This window comes from Rattus rattus, chromosome 1 (assembly GCF_011064425.1).
Source record: "Rattus rattus isolate New Zealand chromosome 1, Rrattus_CSIRO_v1, whole genome shotgun sequence".
Classification (NCBI taxonomy): domain Eukaryota; kingdom Metazoa; phylum Chordata; class Mammalia; order Rodentia; family Muridae; genus Rattus; species Rattus rattus.
The window spans coordinates 109,960,636-109,978,235 of NC_046154.1; the positions used below are offsets into that span (position 1 = coordinate 109,960,636).

The following is a 17,600-nucleotide window of genomic DNA, read 5'->3' on the forward strand; positions in this document are numbered from 1 at the left end:
GGGAGCAGACAGACTGTCCAGCAAAAGCAGGAGGTAAATGCTTAGGGGAAGGGAGGGTTAGGTCCGTAGGAAAAGGCTGCAACAATAGGGTGTGTCCAGGCAGGTTTGACACCTGGTTTCAGTGTTCTCCTGGGCTGTCTGAAAGGGCCGATGCTTTCAGATGGACAAACAGAACGTGCTCTTCTCTTCAAGAACAGGAAGAAAACAATAAGTTCATCCCACCAGGCCCATTTCCCCACTCCAAACACACCATGCACATCAGGTAAAGGGAAGAGATGGAGATCAGCACATAGGGCGAGCACTGAAGCAGGCCTGTGGCTGTCCTGATGCCAGCACAGCACTAGACAGGCCTATGCTCTTCCAGTGTTTAGTACTATGAGCATAGTGGGTAGGGGGAGGCAGGTGACCATCTGGGACAGCCTGCAGGATAAGGAAGGCACACAAAAGCTTTCCATAGAGGGGCTTGGGCATCCCAGCTCTGGGACAAGGGACAATGAAGTATGAGTCCCATTAGAGCCAGTAGCCTACAGAAGTACTACTATTGAATTGTATTTAAAGATAAATGGAAGTCTTAGCTCCTACTACCAGCAAGCGTGACCTTATTTAGAGGTAGGGTCTTTGCAAAGGTAATCAAGACAAAATAAGGCTACATTGGCTTATAGTAGACCCTGACAAAGCGACCGGTGTCCCTACAGAAGAGGGAGGGTTGGACATGGACACACAGGGAAGACACCAATTAAGGACACAGGAGAACGACACATAGGGGTGGCCCAGCTGCAGGTTAGAGCACCAAGCATTGCTGGCAAACAGCAGAGGCTGGAAAGAGAGGTTCTGCCCTCCAGCCTGCAGAGGGAGCATGGCCCTCAGGCTTCTGGCTTCACAAACTGTGACAGACTAAATCTCAGTTGTTCTCAAATGTCCAGAACTCCCTTATGACAGTTCTTAAAATCTAACTGAGGAGCTCAAGGTGAGACTAGACAAAGGTTGACAGATGGATCCCCTCAAATGTTCAAACGTGGCCCGGGATCCAAGAGGTTAAAACAAGGACTGAAAAGAGACACCACTGACGCTGGTGGTGTAGATCCGTGATAGCACACGGACTGAGCGTGTTCCATGCCCTGGGTTCAGCCTCCAGCACAAAATATTTATAGATAGATAGATAGATAGATAGATAGATAGATAGATAGATAGATAGATAGATAGATAGAGATAGATAGACAGATAGAGATAGATAGATAGATAGATAGATAGATAGATAGATAGATAGATAGATAGATAGATAGATAGATAGAGATAGAGAGAGAGAGAGAGAGAGAGAGAGAGAGAGAGAGAGATAGATAGATAGATAGCTTGGCTATAGAGAATAAATACTTCTCCTTGTTATCTGTGAAGTAGAAGATATAAGGCCATAGAACTACATGCAAACTGCCACCCCATTCTTACAAATCAGACAGCTACAGTAAGATTTCTTGAGGGGATTTACAAATCTGGGTCACCTCTGGGGCTGGGATCTCAGAAGAGAGCAGTTGCCTCTCCTTCAAAAGTGCTACTTGGGACTATGCTCTACAGGTGAAGGCCAGAGAATTCAAACGCGTCTCTCCCACATTCGAGTCTGGCTGTGACAGTGGTTAGCTACCCGTGCTGCTGTAGAAGGCCAGTCTGGAAGTCGTGTGGAACTTCTGGATCAGAAACTGGGACAAGGAGATCTTCTCGTCCGTCTTCAGGGACTCGTCCCCGTTCTTCCAGTACAGCATCAGATCCTCGTCCGTGTACGCGTCTTGGGGAGAGGAAAACAAGTGAACTTGACTCCCACTTCTTCGGAAACCCTGTGACAGTTCTGCACACTGGCTGAGAGCCCCTCAGCCTCATGATTCCCGAGTGGCCCCAAGGTGGGAGAGCCAATAGGGCAAAGGTGTAGAAGCCTTGTATACTTACAGCTCTCTAGCTCCAAAGAGCAGGTCTGGGAGTCCAGGGGGAAGTGGCTGAAGTCCATGTTGCACATGGCAGTGACAGTAATCCTGTAAAGCACAAAGATGTGAGCTGGCATGGGAGTGGACCGTAGCTCAGGCTCCAGCCATACTTAAGGAGACCCAGTAGGTCACCCACAGGTGGTGGCAGCCTAGATCTGTCACCCTAGGAAGTCAGGCATCTAAGCCATGGGGACTTAATTAGACCTTTGTCTTCTGGGCCCCCTGGTGGGTCTCCTTTATTGGGCTTGCTGTCCCCCAGCTACTGGAGTGGAGATGTTAATTCCTAACTGTCCACACTTATGAGCGTCTTAGTCAGCACCTCCTCAGCTGTCAGGGCCACCTCCCTCAGAGATGCCTGGGAGGTGGGCAATGAGCATACCTGCTACTAAAATTAATTCGGGTGAACCACACGGACAGGCTAGGAATAAGGACCCTTGAGTCAGCTGAATCCTCTCAGAAGGCAATCCGTAGTAGCACTTAATAAGCAATCAACTCCCATTATTAATTTTAAATTGTTACTGGCAACCAACTAGGATCCTAGAGTCTACGAGATAAAAAGTCATTGTTCCCATCAATGGGCCACACTAATCTTTTAACTCAAGGGTAAAACCCCAGCAGAGAGGACGCTGCCACCTGCAGGGGTGGCATCAGACTGACTGACTTCAAAAGGCTTGTGTCACCCCATAGACTCTACTACAGTGACAAACTCGTCCGGGACCAAAGGAGCTAGCAAGACAACGCTGGACAAAGGAGTGACAGCCCATGGGCTGTTACCTCATGCTGTACAGCACGTGGCCATCGGGAAACACTCGTAGCATGATGTTGTCGGTGGTGGTGTCGTGGGTAAATGACCTTTTGGAGTGAACAAAGAAGACGTCAGGGACCCAGATCTTCTTCACCAGCCTGCCATCGAAGGTCATGCTCCTGTTGCTGCTGCTGGGAAAGGCCAGCCTCTCATCCCTCCAGTAATGCCTCAGGTACAGGGTCATGGTGAAGTCCTGAGAGCCAGGGAAGAAGCCAGGAGTGCTTTAGATAGAAAGGCTTAGAGCGCATCCCTCCCTGCAATGGATCCACCGTCCTCTACTGCACAATACCCCAAATTCTGCCTCAGGACTCCGAGTGACAGCCCTGCAGTCCTCAGCACCCAACTGGGTGGCCCTGTGGCAGTCGGGAAGAGAGTGGCTCAGTTTTGCAACTGAAAACCCAGTTATGGAGCCACTGCCCGGCCACAGCCCAGCAGGGTGTACTGCTTCCAAAGCCCTGGCCTTCTGTGCTGGATCCCTATGCACAGCAGGCATTTTGTTTTGTTTTGTTTTGTTTTGTTTTGTTTTGTTTTGTTTTGTTTTTTTACTGTAATAGAATACAAGCACCAGCAGTCAGTTTGGGAAGGAAGGTGTAACAATTCCCTTTAGTGAACTGTATTAGAAGAAAAGGGCCTCGAGGCCATGACTGAGACTCGAGGGTGGAGGAAGAGTGTTAGAAACAGTACATTAAATGGAGATCCAAACATGGCGGAGCCTTAAAGGGAAGGGGCCTTCCCTTTAAAGCCTGGACGGCTGCTTCAAGAGGAAGAATGAGGGGCTGGAGAGATGGCTCAGTGGTTGAGAGCACTGGCTACTCTTCCAGGGGACCAGGGTTCAGTTCCCAGCACCTACACGGTGGCTCACAACGGTCTGTAACTCCTGTTCCAGGGGACCTGGCGCTCTCACGCAGACATAAATGCAAGCAAAACATCAATGCACATAATAAATAAATAAGTTTTTAAAAGAGGAGGCCTGAGAAAGGGGGAGAAGGGGGTTGGGGATTTAGCTCAGTGGTAGAGCGCTTGCCTAGCAAGCGCAAGGTCCCTGTTGGTCCCCAGCTCGAAAAAAAAAAAAAGAAAAAAAAAAAAAAAGGGGGGGAGAAGAGGGACGGGAGGGAGGGAGGGAGGGAGGGAGGGAGGGGAGGGAGGGAGGAAGGAGAGGGATGGAGGAGAAGGAGCCTTTGCAGATGGCAGCCTTCAAGGCAACCTCCCTAGCTGTCTCCCTCTAAGCCTCAAACCAGTCCCCTGACTTGACTTCTAATAACCTTTAAAGGTCTGGGAAGTTCCCTATCACACGGTTTAGTTCAGCCCAGAATATGTACCACATATCATAATTGAGAATGGTCGAGCCACAGCACAGACCGCTCTACTCCGGAGACAACTCTGGGGGATGAGCCCTGATTCAGGCATCCCAACCAGTGGATGTCAGCGGAGGGGTCAGCTCCAGAAACCTAGACACTCAGGGGTCCCTCCTGCAAAGACGTCTACCATTGGACTTGGGAGATCCTCAAAGGCAGAGAGAGCTGCGCTCTTCATGCACTGAATTACCTACCATTCGCCACTGAACGTAATGCCTAGCAAGTCACAAGGTAAGTGCTCAATAAACGCTTGCTAAATGAGGGTCGAAGCATGTGACTCAGGCAAGGTCTTAGGTCCAATCACCAGCACCAGTGAAGGATACTCGCTCGGTGGAAATCTGGAGCGACGAACGCACGCTTACTACGTGTTTAGCTCGGGGGCTTATCTAAGTCCATTTCTAGACTAATCCAGTTACCTGTGCATAAGCACTTGCTATAACTCCTCTTCTATAAACAAGAAGCAGTAGCTAATTATAAACGGGAAGGGACCAGCCAAATGCCCCTCTGGTCACACAACTGGAGAGCATGCTCTGAGGGACGCCAGGGAGTAGGGCAGGAGTGCCACCCTGCAGGCTCTCAAATACCAACTGTGTGCAGCCAACTCGATCTCTGCCTGCTCCTTCCTTTTCGCTGGACTCCTGCTTCCCCACTGGTGGTGGATTTTCTAAGTAGGGCAAGCCATGTGTCCTGGTTGGTTCTCTGTCAACTTGGCACAGCAAGAAACATCTTGGAAGAGGAGCCGCCATGGAGAACATGTCTCCATCGGACAGTCAACTGACGAGTCTGTAGGGCATTCTCTGGATTAAGGATTGATGTGGGAGGGCCTGGCTCATGTGGGTGGTGCCAATCCTGGGCAGGTGGTCTAGGGTGTGTAAGGAAGCAGGCTGAAGCTGAACATGGTGGCCTTTATTCTCAGCAGTCAGGAGGCAGAGGCAGGTGGGTCTCTGTGAATCCATCCTGAACCAAACAAGGAGACCCTATCCCCCCAGAAGAAAGAAGAAAGCCAGTAAGCGGTGCCCCTCCATGGTTTCTGCTTCAGTTTCTGCCTCTGAGTTCCTGCCTTGAGTTCTGCCCCGATTTCCCTCAGTGATGAGTTGTTGCCTGGAAGTGTAAGCCAAAAAAAAAACCAAATAACAAAAGCAAACAAACAAAAAACCTTTTCCTCCATAAGTTGCATTAGGTCGTGGTGTTTAGTCACAGCAATAGGAACCCTAAGACACCACTCTGGCCACTTCTCCCTTGAATATCCATCTGAAGCAATGCTTGAAGGAAGGCTCTTCATACACAGAATTGGTGAGTCCCCGTGGCCTCAGGAAGCCAGGCTGGACCCAGACCCAGCTGAATCCAGCTGGTGAACAGCCAAAGGGTCTGGCGGGTTGTGCTCCCGTATCCTGGAAACTTCACACCTGCACCTTCCACACCCAGATCCTTGCCAGGAGCTGGAGCTCTGAGGAGTAAACAGCTCTTACCTTCTCAGCTATGCCGTTCTGAGTCAGCTAAGAGCCAGAGGATGGCTGGGAGCTCAGCGGCAGGCAGAGGTCTGCTTAGAGGCACATGGTCTCGGATTTGCTTGTTTGGATTGCTGGGATCAAAGGCAGATGCCTCACGTCCAGTCAGCCTGCTTTCTTACACACCTTAGGATCCCCTCCCAGGATCGCCACCACTCATGAGCCATGCCCTCCCACGTCAATCCAGGAACAAGGAGGAGGCTGAGGAAGGGAGAAGAAGGAGGGAGGGAAGGAAGGAAAACTGAAGGGGAAGGAAGAGAGGAAGGATGGGGGGAGGGAATGAGGGAGGGAAGAAAGGAGGAAGAGAAGCTCCAAACTAATCCATAGCGAGAGAGCTGGTTGTGTGAGTTAGGAAGGAACGACAGAACGCCCAGACCATGTGTTTGGGTGAGCCGATAAAGGAACTTTATCTCAATAGAGAAGAGGTTTCCTGGGAGGACCAGTGGAAGGCCACACGCAGAGGAAGTTTGTAGGCTAAAAGAGCAGCGCACAGAACACAGAGAGGACCAAAGGCATGGAGGGTCACTCTCCCCTTCAAGCTGAGGGAGCCTCCACAAGAGAGTCAAAAGAAGGGTATGGATGTGGAGGGTGGGGTTGTGGTGGGGCTGCTGTGGAGAGGGGGGAGGGGGGATTTGGGGGAGTTGTGCTCACACAAAGATGGAAAAGCAAAGCACTGAAGGATTTCAACCAAAATGCCCACCTCTAGCACTTTCACTCCTCCCAGCGCGATTCATTGGGTCCCTTGTTTATATTACCTGCAGCACGCCCTGAAAAGGCCTCAGTCACCAGCTAATTTTACCAGTGCGAACAATAACCCTGCTCTAGATGTCGCTGTTCCTTGGTCAACTTCCAAGACCGGATCTGGCCACCTTCTGCTTCCCAGCCACAACCTGCATCCCAGAGGCTCCCGTGGTCTCAGAAATGTGATCCCTCCCTGAAGCCAGCCTGGGGCAGTGCCTACCATGTCCACCTCGGAGATGCTGTCCAGACTCTCCACCTGCACGTCCACACCCACGGGGATGGCCGGGCCTGCGGGGAGAGCAGAGACAGCTGATTACGACACAGTCGGCTCCACTAGGGGCTGAGCGATAGCTCAGCAGCTTCCCTGTGGAGTGAGGGGTTGCCTCAGGGGTGTGGCAGGGACTCCGAAGTCCAGGTGGGATGTTTTTTGCTAATTCCTGAAGTCTAAGGTGTCTACACGTTATCACTTAGGTCAGAGACTGGGTCTACACTACATGCTGTTCCTAGGCGGAAGTGAATGCTCTCTGCTTGCTGGGCAGGTTATGAGCTGGATTACACCCACCTCCATTCTAGGCTGTGTCTGCAGGGTAGATGGAAGTCGGAGTGTGTGACCACCCAGTCCCTGAGTGGAGACCTCAATCACTGACAAGGCTGGATCACCTTCCTACAGAGAAGCTAACACACAGCTTAACAATCCGCCGTATTGTAGTAGCTTTTAGTCTAGTATGAGATGAGATGTCTAACCGATTACATCACAGTGCAAGACAGCGCTGCAGAAGGTTGAAGGCGCATCGAGTGAGATTCTATGGCCAGTTTTCTACAAGCATTCATCTGTGAGTTTATCTAGGAGGGCCATCTTTTTCTTGAACTGGATGACAGGAACTTTATGAGTTTACTTAATGGCCTCCCACTGTCATCCAGTTCAAGAAAAAGATGAGCTGAGCACTTAGCCTGTGTACTGTTTATACATGTATACTGTAGAAAGAAACTTTTAAATGGGTCTGAGACCCATGATACCAGATGTAGTACATGACTAATCCCAGCTAGTCAGGGGGCTAAGTCAGGAGGATTGAATTTTGAGGCCAGTCTTGGCAACTCAGCTGGACCAGGTCTCAGGTTTGTTTTTTTTTTTTCTTTTAAATAAAAAATATTTTTTAATATTAAAACCATAAAAGGAGAAAACTAAGAACTGGGTATCTTGGATGGCCAAGCAGCCATCCTCAAGGATCAGGTGAGGTTGAATCTGTGATTAAAATTTTCCCAAAAAAAGAAAATAGCAGGTCCAGATGGCTATACCAGCAAGGCACCAATGGTTTCGGGGAAATTAACAACGTTCTATGTATGCCCTTTCCTGGAAGTTATAGAAAGAATGTTTGAGAAACCAAAAGAGACATCTAAAATATCAATTTGTTTTATGAACTTAAAACAAGGAATGAAAAGGCAAAATCACAAGCCAACCTCACGCAACACTTGGGGCCTAAACCCCTAATGAACCAGCAGCAGCGCCCAGCACTGAACGTTAGGGTTTATTTATTTAATTACTTGTTTGTCTGTTTTTATGCACATGGGTGTTTTGCTGGGCATCAAATTACCTGAGAGTGGGTTTACACAGAGTTGTTAGTTTCCATGTGGGCACCAGGAATTGAACACCCAGTCCTTTGCAAGAACAGCCAATATTCTTAACCACGGAGTCATAGCTCCAGTTCCCCGGGCACTAAATTTTTAAAAGCTGTACATCATGCTTAAATTGGAGTTAGCTTAGGTGCTGAGCATTTGTTTTAGTGTTGGGAGTGTGTGTGCGTGTGTGTGTGCGTGTGTGTGTGTGTGTGTGTGTGTGTGTGTGTGTGTGTGTGTGTTACTCAGAATCTTATACATTCTGGGCAGACCCTCTAGCACTGAGCTGTAAACCCTCCTCTACCATTGGAAAGAATCAAGGGATTCGCTAACTTACAATGGGAAGCTAAGTGGCGCTGGGGAACAAACCCTTGTATGGCAGGCAAAACTGTGCCACTGACTTACAGCTCAGTTTGCTGTCTTCTCTGTGCAGGCATCAATCAACAGAGTTGTGCAGGCTTACGGGAGCGATGCTAGGGGCAGACATGGACCAAAGAGGGGGACCTGGTATTAGGATCTATTCTCCTGGGAGCATTTATCAGTTCCAAAGGGAGCCAGGCATGTACACGGATGTCCATGGTGCTTTAGATGACTCCTCAGGGCTCAAGGAAAGAGACTAGACTGCAAAGACCCCAAAGTAGATGTTTTGTACCACCCTTCTTTTGTTAACAATTTATTTATTTTATGTATGTAAATACAGTGTCACCCTTTTCAGACACACCAGAAGAGGGCATCAGATCTCATTACAGATGGTTGTGAGCCACCATGTGGTTGCTGGGGTTTGAACTCAGGACCTCTGGAAGGGCAGTCGATGCTCTTAACCACTGGGCCATCTCTCCAGCCTTTGTGCTACCTTTCTAAAGATCACACCTTAGTAGTGAAGAAAAAACTTCACCTTAATGTATAGTTTAATGTATAGAATGCCATGTGCAACTCAGCTTCAAATCGTATCAGTCAGTGTCTGTCTTCATCATTTTTCTATTTCCATGACAAAACACCTCGATGACGGCAACTTATAAAAGGAAACATTGAATTTGAGGCTCATTCTTGTAGAAGGTTAGCGTCCATGACCATCACCAGGGGAGCATGGCAACCGGTAAACAGGCATTGTCATGGAGGCATTATGTGAGAGCTTACCTCCTGACTCACAAGCACAAGACAGAATGCTAACTGGGAGTGATGTCTACTTTTGAAATCTCAAAGCTCACCCTGAGTCACACTCCTCCTCCAACAAGGCCACTGGTCCTAATCCTTCCTAAACAGCCCCACCAACTGGGGATCAGGCATTCAAATATATGAGCCTATGGGGATCATTCTTCTTCAGACATTTCATTCCCTAGCCCTCAAAGGCTCCTGGCCATATCATAACAGAAAATGCATTTAGCTCAACTTCAAAGTCCCTGTAGTCTTTCAGTCTCAACACAGTTTAGAATCCACAGACTCTTCTGAAACTTGAGGCAACCTCTTAATTGTAACCTCTTGAATAATCAAAAAAGCAAACCATATACTTGCAACATACATTTGTACACATATACATTACCATTTCAAGGGAAAGAACAGAGCAGAGTGAGGAACTACCGAACCAAAGCAAGACCAGAACCCAGCAGAGCAAACTTCCAATCCCATAACCACAGGTCTGATGCCAAGGTCTTAGATGGCTTTGCCCTTCAGCTTCACTGACAGCAACACACTTCTCCCTCTTCAGCTGGTTCTACTCTCTGTCTTTAGCTCTTCCTGAAAGATACCCCACAGCTTTGGCACCTCCAACATCACGGAGTCACTAGCAGAATCCAGATTTCATATTCACATTTTCACGGTGGCGTCACTGGGACTCCTATAAGAATTCCCCTTGCCACATACCTGGTCTCAGCTTCTCTCCTTATCCACTGAGGAAGATTCCACAACCCCCTTCCTTATTATATTCGGGTTTCGTTGCTGTGAAGAGATACTATGACCAAGACAACTCTTAAAAAGGAAAACATTTAACTGGGGCTGGCTTACAGTTTCAGAGGTCCAGTCCATTGTCAACGTGGCAGCATGCAGGTGTGGTGCTAGAGGAGCCAAGAGTTCTACATCTTGATCAGCAGGCAGAAGGAAGCTGTGTGCCACACTGGGCATAGCTTGAACATGCACAATGTAAAAGCCCACCCCACAGTGACACACTTCCTCCAACAAGGCCACACCTCCTAATAGTGCCACTCCCTGGCCAAGCATTCAAACACATGAGTCTGTGGGGTCATACCTTTTCAAGCCACTATACTTATGTATCCTTGGTGAAGCTAAAGCTAATACATGACTGAACCTGCTGTATTTGGCTACCTGCTTGGGTTGGAGCCTGGCCCCTTCTTGAATTACATTTGCATAAGCAAATTTATTGTTGCTTCTAAGGAACATAATATTCCTCAAGCCTTTTCCTTTCACAAATTGCAGGATTATCTGGCTAGTGTCTTTGTGGGAAAGCTCTGCTTTTAAGGTCAAAGTTCACCATGACAGGATAACCTCTGGGCTCAGCACAATATGGGAGACTCCCTTCATTAGCAGGTCTTCTCCTTCTCTGACCTTGTCTGGGGAATTCAAAATCCCCTACTTGAGGAATATCACAGAGCCTTTGCTTGACTGAAATCGTTCCCCATGCTAAGGAGACATTCCAGGTACCCCAGGTCCCCAGCTAATGACCTTACCCCATCTTGGATGTCCTTATCCTCAGTTCTTCAATCACCCTAAGTAAATTGATCTGCCTACTGGCTGCTGGACCCAGTGACATGCTCGCAGAGCTTCTGAGCCTCATGTTGGACATCTCTGTTCCCAGAGAGCTGTAGATCGACAAGAGCAGGATCCACAGTGTCTTGCCCTGAGGATGCTTCTCCCGTACTCCATTTTACACAGGGCCCTTCTTATCTCTTCAGCACAAGCTCTGGCTCCCACGTTACATTTCCTGGTGCCTGTGCTATCCACCAATGGTGCATTCTGTATACCTTACTCCTCCTGATGTCACCCTCAGTACTAACTGAGCAGAGGGACAGGCCTACAGATGGATTAACTCACGCTAGAGGAAGAACTGTGTCCCAGCCTCTGACACTGGTGTTTAGATCACTGAGGGGCCATACTGAAAATCTGATTCCCGCATGTCTGTCATGTATCCAGAGTGGATCTCTGCCACACTGGTGTTGCCTAAGGTACCTTGATTCCCTCCAACAGGGTTCCTGGGTCATCACCTGGGCCTGGGCTCAGAGGTTACCAGGTAGATTGTGCTTTCCCCAGTGGAGTGGGCACAAACAGGGTTGAGGCCATCATACCCAGAACATAGCGGGAAGGCCTAGTAGCAAAATGCTATGTAGCTCCTCCCAAGCATTGTTAGTAGAGTGTGTTCCTAGTTACCATGGAAATGGAAAAGGTGTCTGTAGAGTCCTGTATTACCTGTCAAGAAGCCGCCACATCGAAATGAATAAGGAAATCATTGAGGGCCCAAAGGCAAAGAATTCTATAAGCTCCTTCACAAAGCCTCTTTTTATGATGACATTTTCTCCAACCAACGAAATTAGTTAAAATGAAAAACAAAACTATAATAACAATCCCTTACTGGTTGCTTTAACTTGACAGTTTGGGTGTCAGATTGCTAAAGAAATAAAACATGGCTGAGAGTATTACTTTGTGGTATAACATGTAGTTAGTATGTGGGGAACCCTGGTTTCAGTCCAAGCTGAGGATGTGGGATGGAGGGAGGAAGGAAGAGAAGAAGGAGGAGGAGAAGGAGGAGGAAGAGGAAGAGGAGGAGGAGGACAAGGAGGAGAAAGAAGAAAGAAGAAGGAGGAGGAGGAAGAAGAACGAAGAAGGAGGAGAAGGAGAAGAGGAAGAGGAAGAGGAAGAAAAAATGATGGTAGAGGAGGAGGAGGAGAAGAAGATGATGATGAGGAGGAGGAGGAGGAGGAGAAGGAGGAGGAAGAGGAGGAGAAGAAGATGATGATGATGGTGATGATGATGATGATGATGGAGGAAGAGGAGGAGGAGAAGGAGGAGGAGAAGAAGGAGAAGGAGGAGGAAGAGGAGGAGGAGGAGAAGAAGAAGAAGATGATGATGGTGGTGATGATGATGATGATGATAGAGGAGGAGGAGGAGGAAGGGGAGGGGGAAAACAAGAGAAAAGAATGAATAGGTATCATTGTAACTTAACTTGAGTAAGTCCTCCCAGGTGTGCAGCACCCCCCAGGTCCACACAGCTTCATGACTGACCAGTAAACCCAACATTTCACTGACAGTGTCTGCTCCAAGCCCCGAGCAGTGCAGCCAGGTTGTGGGGGTGGCTGATGAGTTTCCTTTCTCCGGGAACAACAAAAGGAGATGTAGCACAGAGTGATGTGAGATGCACAGATGCAACTGGAGTCTAGAGGGAGGCCTAGTTAATTCCAAATCCAGGCCATCGAGGAAGTCCCAGGGGCTGGAGGGATGGCTCAGCAGTTAAGAGCATGCATTTCTCCTCCAGAGAGTCTGAGTTCAATCCCCAGCAGCCACTGGACTACTTACCCAGAAACCTCAGACATGTGTGCCCGTGCTGTGGTAGCCATTTTTGTTGCTGATGGCACTTGGCCTGTGCACCCCTCATCCCTTGCACCCGACTTGCTGCTGAGATGTTCCCTGGTTCCTTTTCCTTTCCAGTCAGCCTCTTCCTTGTAATCAATCACCCCCATGGTCCCCATGACACGACTTCCTGTGATTCTCCTTTCAAGATGGTGAGGCCCTTCTTCCTCAGCAGACACCCACAGCCGCTGTCCTCCGAGAACTCAGTTTCTCTCCTAGGGTGGATTGCTGTCCCAACTAATGCAGTTGAATCGTTGGTAAGGGCCGCCCAGTTTCCTCAATCGTATGCCCCAAGCAGGCAAACTTACTGTGTGAATCTAAGTAAACCCGTGTGGTTGGTGAAGCAGCTTAGCAGATAAGTACCTGCCACACAAGCCTGATGGCCCGAGTTCCATCCAGAATCCGTGTTAAATACATTGCCTTTTAAAATGCGAAAGCCTGTGAGATAAATTAATTTCTAAATCCTTCAACAGTCCTGCAGGAGGAAGGCCTGACAGCTGGACTTTCTGAGGATGTGAATGAGCACACGTCGGGGGCTTTGCATATATTATCTCTGGTAGTCTGCTCAGAGCTCCATAAGTTGATTGCTATCCCCATTTTATAAGGGAGCAAACAGGTTTGGGAAGGATCGGTGGCTCGCCTGAGGCTATTCCACACCTTATTGATGCCTCAGGAAAGTGTGGAAGGTGTGAAGGTCATCCCTGCTCCAGGAAAATGGGGTGGGGTGGGGTCCTGCAGGATGTTAGAGGGCAGAGATAAGAAGAAAAGTAGCCTCCCTGGGTTTGTCCTGGCCCAGGCTGCTCTCTACAATGCTCTAGGCCTTAGTTCCTTCACATGCATGAGGTTGGGGTTATCTGAGGGTGTCTGTGTTCTGCTATTCTCATTCTGCATCAGACATGCTGTCTCCTTTCCCAGTTTGCACACCACGAGATGAGAATGTCCGACTCCAGTAACCGCTCTCCCCCTCCCCAAGTGGTGCTATTAGGGAATGAGTAATTAGATCTCAGGCAAGGAACCCACTCTTGGATCCCAGCTTGAAGATGAGACATAAGGCAGAGTTCTTCATAGAGAACCCACTGTCTCCCGAAACTGTGGGCTTTCTGAATAAAGTACAACTTACAGATTCAATGCCCCATTCTGTGGAACAGCTCAGGTAGGAAAAACTCTTACCACCAAGGCACATAGTGGAAGGAAAGAACCTAATTCTAAAAGTTGTTCTCTGACCTCTACACTTGCTCAATGGCAAGTGTGCATGAAGTAAATAAATGTTACATACATATACACATACACTGTCACATACTTACACACACACACACACATACACATGCACACACACACTCACACACACACACATGCATATATATATATATATATACACACACACACACACACACACACACACATATATATATGTATGTATGTTCGATTCCTGGGGAATAAGGTAGTTTAGTGGGTAAAGGTGCCTGCCATCAAGCCTGATGACCTGAGTTCGATCCCTGGGACCCACGTGGCAGAGGGAGGCAACTGTCTCTCACAAGTTGTCCTCTGACCTGCACATGTGTACCACAGCACAAATGCACCCATACATGTACACACATGAAATGAACATTGTAATTTTTTTAAAAGAAGATTCCTCTTCTGTCTCTGGTCATTGGCATTTCTGGTGACGTAAAGCTGAGAATTATAGTGAGCAGAGATCTCATAGGAGCCAAAAGTCTGTGCCTCTCCAGACACAGACCCTGTGCACTCCTGGCCTTGAGAGCTGTGAGAGGCTAATGTGTATGATTTCTGAGCCACCGTGCCTATGGGGCTGTGTTACAGCAGCCCAACCCAACTGAATGCAGGCCCCAGTGAGGGGTCCCCTCCCTGATCCCCAAAGGGGAAAGCTGATGGTGAAATGCAGTACCAAGTGTAAGGGGCCCCATCGTGAACAAAGTGACCGCTGCCTTGGACTATGGTGGCTCCACCACCAGGATCCCCAGCTGGCCATGGAGTGACCTAGGTCCTCCACTATCTCTGTTTGTCAGATTTTCCCCGCTAAAGGCAGTCAACCTGGTCTCCTTGGTAAAGGCAAAAATGGATGAGCTGCCCCACAACCTCTTTCTATCAACAGCCTCTCCACTGCCTGTGACCACTTCCCTCCTTAGCTTACCTCACTGGGGCTAGCGGGAGCTGCGGCTGAGAGAATGTCACAGTCTGCACCTCAGTGCAGCAGCACTGGGGACAGGCGGGACAAAACCTGAGAGTCAACAGTAAGGGGGGGGGGAGCCATCTTACCTCCAAAGGCTGGCCTCATGGTGAAGTCATGGTCCTCTACCCTGAGCAGAGGCCGAGGTTTTCCTGTCCGGATCTTGGTCACATCGAGGTTCTTTTTATACAAGTGACTGCAAAGAAACAGAAATGAGTTTCTATGGCCACCAAGGCACTGGGAGAGACCGACTGGATGGAAGACTCCCTGCAGGATCCACATGTTTAGCATTTTCTTTCTTTATTCTGATACACACAAAGAGGCAGAAGGCTAAGAGTTTCCACACTGCCCATACCCTCACAAGGATGTCCGCCCGGAAACAGGTCCTTCCAGAACATTTCTGGGAGCAGATACCGTCCTCTGCGGACATTTTTATACCTGTCAAGTTCTTAGTGAGTTGTGAGTAGATAAGAGTGGTTAAGCTGAGGGATGGTGAAAATTATGATTTTTTTTTCTTTTTAAAAAACTTCCCCAAAACTGAGCATGGGGGTTTGGTGACACACAATCCCAGCACTCAGGAGGCAGAGGCAGGTGGATCTCTGTGAGGACAACCGCCCTGGTCTACAGAGTGAGTTCCAGGACAGTCAGGGCTGCATGGTGAGACCCGGGTGTTACAATGTGGTTTGTGATAAATGTGCTGTGATATAAGTGTGGTCAAAGCTCTAAGCACTGCTTTCCCCAGTTAGAGCTGCAGTGGCTTCTGTCAGTCCAGGGGACAGATCTGTCCATCTAGCCCTGCCTCTTCATTGTCTTATACTCCACAGATTACGTTTGTCCCATGAGAAGTCAGATCCAGAAGAGTGTAAAGCATTCGCCTTCTGGTCGGTCATTCTGTGGCAGGGAGGATGGTCTGCCTCTGTGGGGCATCTAGGCGGTACCATTTGTATTTCTTGGGCCACCTGAAAGGTGGCGACTGAGCTCATCTCTGTGTGCCTGTGCCCAGCACACATTAGACATCCAGTAAAGCGGGAGCAATGTGAAGCACGCGCCAGCCAGCTTCTAGAAGAAATTCAAATTGAGTCTAGCACGTTTGGTCAACATTGTCTTTAAACCACATGATTCTGGGCTGGAGAGATGGCTCAGTGGTTAAGAGCACTGACTGCCCTTCCAAAGGTCCTGAGTTCAATTCCCAGCAACCACATGGTGGTTCACAACCATCTGTAATGGGATCTGATGCCCTCTTCTGGTGTGTCTGAAGACAGCAACACTGTACTCACATACAATAAATAAATCTTTTTAAAATTATTTAAAAATAAATAAATAAATAAATAAATCACATGGTTCTTGGATTTAACTGTGTGTTAGGGTTCACTGGGAACTTTAAAAATGCTGATGCATGGGGTTGGGGATTTAGCTCAGTGGTAGAGCGCTTGCCTAGCAAGCACAAGGCCCTGGGTTCGGTCCCCAGCTCCGAAAAAAAAAAAAAGCTGATGCTTGGGCATAACCCAGACCACTTAAATCCATCCCTGGAAGGGACCCACACTAATTCTCACATGGCCACACTGAGGACCATGACTCCAGCGTGACATCTTAAGATTCTGTGACACATCAGTGATTGCAAACTATCACTTTCTGTCAGTGGCTCTCAGACTTAACCACACTGTCACCACCCAGAGGCTGCCACGCCGCTGATGAGGGGCTGGGTGATTCCGGGGAGGTAGAAGTGTGGGACTTTCCAAAGCCCTGGTGAATGCTGGGTAAGTGGAACTTGAAAGCCAGCAGGACTTTACTCTGGCCCTGCTTTTTGGGTGCCAGACGTAGGTCAGCGCTAACCACATGGCTTAAGAGGTGAGGTGACCAACACATGAAAAGCCGCAGGTTCTCTCAGGACCTGCAAGCTGCCGTGTGCCCCACTCCCGGGGTGCTGTAGAGCTAATGGGCGCTCTCATTCTGAGTGTTCCCACTCCTTCTTCATCCTATCTTCCTCTCAAGCTCCTGCCCCACCCATTCGGCTTTAGAAAGACCAGTTGTTTCCTGTCGAAGCCACAGGAGACTGGTGGACCTCGGAGACGCCTGTCTTAACGTTCATCCTCTGCCTGCTCTGCACAGACACTGGAATACTGTGGGACAAAGTACATGTTCAAAGCTGTGCACATCCACGAAGCGGCCATTAGATATGGGTAGCCATTTGCAACTTCTATAGAATTCAATACAATTAACATCCAGTTTCTCTCCCATAGCAGCCATGTGTAAGTGCTCAAGAACAACTTTCGTGGCTTGTGGCTACTATCTTGGACAGTATAGGTAACGCAGTCACGACCACAGAACATTTTATCATGAACTCAGTGCCCGTTTAAGGGTTGGCAAGGCTTGGGGGTTGGGGATTTAGCTCAGTGGTAGAGTGCTTGCCTAGGAAGTGCAAGGCCCTGGGTTCGATCCCCAGCTCCGAAAAAAAAAAAAAAAAAAAAAAAAAAAAGGGTTGGCAAGGCCCCTGAGCCACACAGATTCCTTTAAGCCTCCAGCTGCCTTGGGCTGCCTCTCTCCATCTCACAGCCCCAAGCCTCCCATTCATTCCCTCACTTCCAGTGAGGGTCTGAGTCCACCTGCCTCTCCCTCTTCATCTGGGGATGTCACCATCCATACGGACAGCCATCTGGCAGTACCCAGGGCCAGGGATCATGTTCACTTGCTTGACATATTTCTGGGAGCAGCTACCTCTGCCTAATGTGTTCACAGCATGGGACAGTGTTGCCTGCATCCTCAGGGGCTTGTGACCTAGCAGTGGAGACGACAACGAGAAAGTGAACAGGTAAATGGCGTCACTTTAGGGAGTGCCGAGTGATG

At 48.8% G+C, this 17,600-nt stretch overlaps 1 protein-coding gene across 1 annotated transcript in view; it reads right to left on the reverse strand.

The window, feature by feature from the left end:
• Nucleotides 1-17,600, reverse strand: part of Gabrr2 (gamma-aminobutyric acid type A receptor subunit rho2) — a 36,590-nt gene that overhangs the window by 12,925 nt on the left and 6,065 nt on the right. Inside the window, exons 2-6 of the mRNA XM_032890180.1 lie at nt 14,846-14,952; nt 6,600-6,667; nt 2,745-2,968; nt 1,936-2,018; nt 1,637-1,777 (exon numbers count right to left, since the gene is read on the reverse strand). Coding sequence (XP_032746071.1) covers nt 1,637-1,777; nt 1,936-2,018; nt 2,745-2,968; nt 6,600-6,667; nt 14,846-14,952 — 623 coding nt within the window. The remainder of the gene's footprint in view (nt 1-1,636; nt 1,778-1,935; nt 2,019-2,744; nt 2,969-6,599; nt 6,668-14,845; nt 14,953-17,600) is intronic.